At 41.5% G+C, this 3,010-nt stretch overlaps 1 protein-coding gene across 1 annotated transcript; it reads right to left on the reverse strand.

The window, feature by feature from the left end:
* Window positions 1-986: 986 nt before the first annotated feature.
* LOC137029844 (uncharacterized) lies at window positions 987-2,585 on the reverse strand. The gene is made up of 3 exons (XM_067399545.1): window positions 2,442-2,585; window positions 1,950-2,131; window positions 987-1,766 (listed from the first exon to the last, which is right to left on the reverse strand). The coding sequence occupies exons 1-3, from the start codon at window positions 2,548-2,550 to the stop codon at window positions 1,290-1,292; spliced, it is 768 nt and encodes a 255-aa protein (XP_067255646.1). The 5' UTR covers window positions 2,551-2,585; the 3' UTR covers window positions 987-1,289.
* Window positions 2,586-3,010: the final 425 nt, after the last annotated feature.

Consider the following 3,010-nt stretch of genomic DNA (forward strand, 5'->3'; position numbering starts at 1 on the left):
TTTTTTAAATTTTTGAAAGTGATGTTGTAATTCTGCAGAAGTGGGCTTTGCAGGGTTAATTCAAGAATGTCAAAATCACTGAGTTATTAATGGTCTGACGAGTTAAACTAATTTCTTTTAATTATATTGTTTTTTAGTGCCCAGACACAGTGGAAGAGTGGCAGCAAGTAGCCGTTGGATTCCAGAATCAGTGGCATTTCCCAAATTGCCTGGGTGCTCTGGATGGAAAGCACATTAACATTCGTCCCCCTCCAGGATCTGGATCTAAATTCTTCAACTACAAGCATACATTCTCAATAGTGCTTATGGCACTGGTAGACAGCAACTACAGATTTCTGTATGTTGATGTGGGCTGCAACGGGCGCATTTCAGATGGTGGAGTGTTTGGGGATGCTCATTGCAGGATGCCTTGGAGAAAAGAACATCCAACATTCCTGCACCTGCACCACTTCCTGAATCAGACCAGCTGGCCCCTTACTGCATTGTGGCTGATGAGGCATTCCCCTTAAAGGAATACCTCATGAAGCCATACCCGAGTACCGCAAGCTGTCTGTAGAGCAACGCATATTCAATTACAGACTTTCGCGAAGCTCGAAGGGTGGTTGAAAATGCATTTGGCATCCTGGCAAATCGTTTTCGCGTCCTACTAACCACCATTAATATTCAAAGCACTGCCAAAGTGGAGGACATTGTTTTGTCTTGCTGTGCTCTGCACAACTTTCTGCGCAAAGAGTGCTGTGAAGTGTACATGGCAGGAATCGACCAGGAAGAACAAGATCATGACACTGTCCCTGGAAGATGGAGAGAAGACCCTGGCCTACAGCAGGCCTCTCTGCCACGCACAACCAACAGTACAACACACGCCAAACAGCTCAGGGATAAACTGTGCCAGTACTTTAATTCGGACACCGGTGCAGTGCCCTTTCAGTGGGGCAAAATATAAGCATGTAGCAAACTTGTTTCTTTCCCCCTTGACCTTGGTTTATGTTTTATAACAATGGTGTGAATTTGCAAAATAAAGTTTATATTTTTACATCATTGTGTTTTGTGATTTTTTTTTTACATAAAGAACAGTGAAGTACCTTTTACACAAAGTCAGTGTTTTATTTTCAAATGTGCAAAAATAGCATTAAGGTAATTTACAGAAAAATATCAACAGTTGGTATTTAAAATAAATAAAATGTACAGAAATATAAACTTTGCATAAGTACTCTAATATAACGTACAACTAAGCGTGACATATTTACTAAATGCTACAATATCTGTTTACAATTTTGCTACATAAAAAATTACAAGTGTGTATACTGATTGGAAGATGCATCCAGTGCATGGTTGTGGCCCACTGAATATTTGAAAATGCAATTATCAACCTCATGCTGGAAATGTGGCAGTAGATGTGGTGGCAAATTCCGCATTCTGTGTTCAAGATTTTTGCAGTAAGCTGAGATGGCATCATTGGTGTTTTCCTGTGATGCCAACTTTTCCAGAGTTTTGCCGATGGTGCGCATCAAGTTTGTGGATTCCTCGCTGGAGGATTCGTCTTGCATCTTCCTGCGCTTCCCTGGAGGCTTTGGTTTTATGTTGGAGCTTTGCAAATGGTCCTTTCTCATGGCTGTGGACTCAGTTCCACAGATGGTGGATTCAGCCAAGGGTGTACTTGACCGTAGGTCAGCATCACTGAAGCTGGGGTCTTCATGGGTGCCAGTCCAGGTGTCACTGTTGGTACCATCTGAGGGTGAACAGGAATCACTATCAGCCGCAGGTTCCTTAAAAAACATAAGATACAAATGTGACAAGTTAATGTAATGGCTTGACTTAATATGCGGAGTTACTTGTGAATAGACTCTTTTAAAGAAGCACTTGCCATCTTACAAAAAGCAAAATGTTTATTTTATTCTGAAATTAAACAATAAATAAATAAATAAATATAAATATATTTGTTTATTTACCATGATCATTAGATTTGAAGTGCTCTCCTTCCTTTTTGTGTGAGGCTCTAGAAACTGCAGGCGGTTCAGGATCCATTGCTGCCTGCCAGTCTTCTGAGCTCCAGAACTTCCTGAGGGTCCTTGTTTCTTATAACGCATGTATTGGGTTCGCAATGAATCCCACCGCTTCTTGAGCTCTTTTTCTGAGGGACAAAGTAAAATTTTGTAAGCATTAAGTGTTATGGCTGCTTATTTTGTCACTTTAATGAGTATTTGTTATGCCAACAAATGTTACTTTTTGCTGTATTGTTAATTATATTATTAACAATTTGATTAACTTTAATATTATTATGAAATATGAGATGCTAGCACAGCACATATTAATTACTGTCTGTTTCCATAAACAAACTTAGTTTGGTACACACAAAACACTAAAATGGTTATATTAGTTTTACTATGGACTATTGAACAATTACAAACAAGCTTTCTCAATTGCCAAAAAGGAAATCTTACCTGATATGACGAGTTTATTTTCGATCTCACGCCACAGTTCAGCTTTCAGCACACGGTTGACATAACATTTTTCCGTAATGTCATACAAACCCGGCCTTTCCTGGATCATGTTGATCAATTCGTCTTCACTTGCCTCGTTCCAGATAGCCATGTCTTTCACGTACCTAAGGTAAACAATGTGTGTTCCCTCTTGACTTCGTCGTTTACTTGCTTCGTCACTTCCGTTTTTCTTTTCTCATGCACTGGTTCGCTAGCTGAACAGCCAATCAGAATGATCATATGGCCCGACGGCCCGACGAGGTCCAACGCCGATTCAACATTTCGAATCGGCCGAAACAAAGCCGACGAGGACCAACTTCAGCCGACGGTGCAGAACACACCGAGGAAACTTAGTCGGCCGACGAAGAAAAACTGCCCGACGGCCGACCGTCGGCTTGGTGTGTTCCGGCCTTAAGGGTACTGTTTGCGGTGGAAACGCAAGCCTGATCAAGGTGTACCGCTCCGAACCGTACCGAACTGTACCGAACCGAACCGTACCGCTCAGTGGAAACGAGGCATTAGATACCCAT

This window comes from Chanodichthys erythropterus, chromosome 11 (assembly GCF_024489055.1).
Source record: "Chanodichthys erythropterus isolate Z2021 chromosome 11, ASM2448905v1, whole genome shotgun sequence".
Classification (NCBI taxonomy): Eukaryota; Metazoa; Chordata; class Actinopteri; order Cypriniformes; family Xenocyprididae; genus Chanodichthys; species Chanodichthys erythropterus.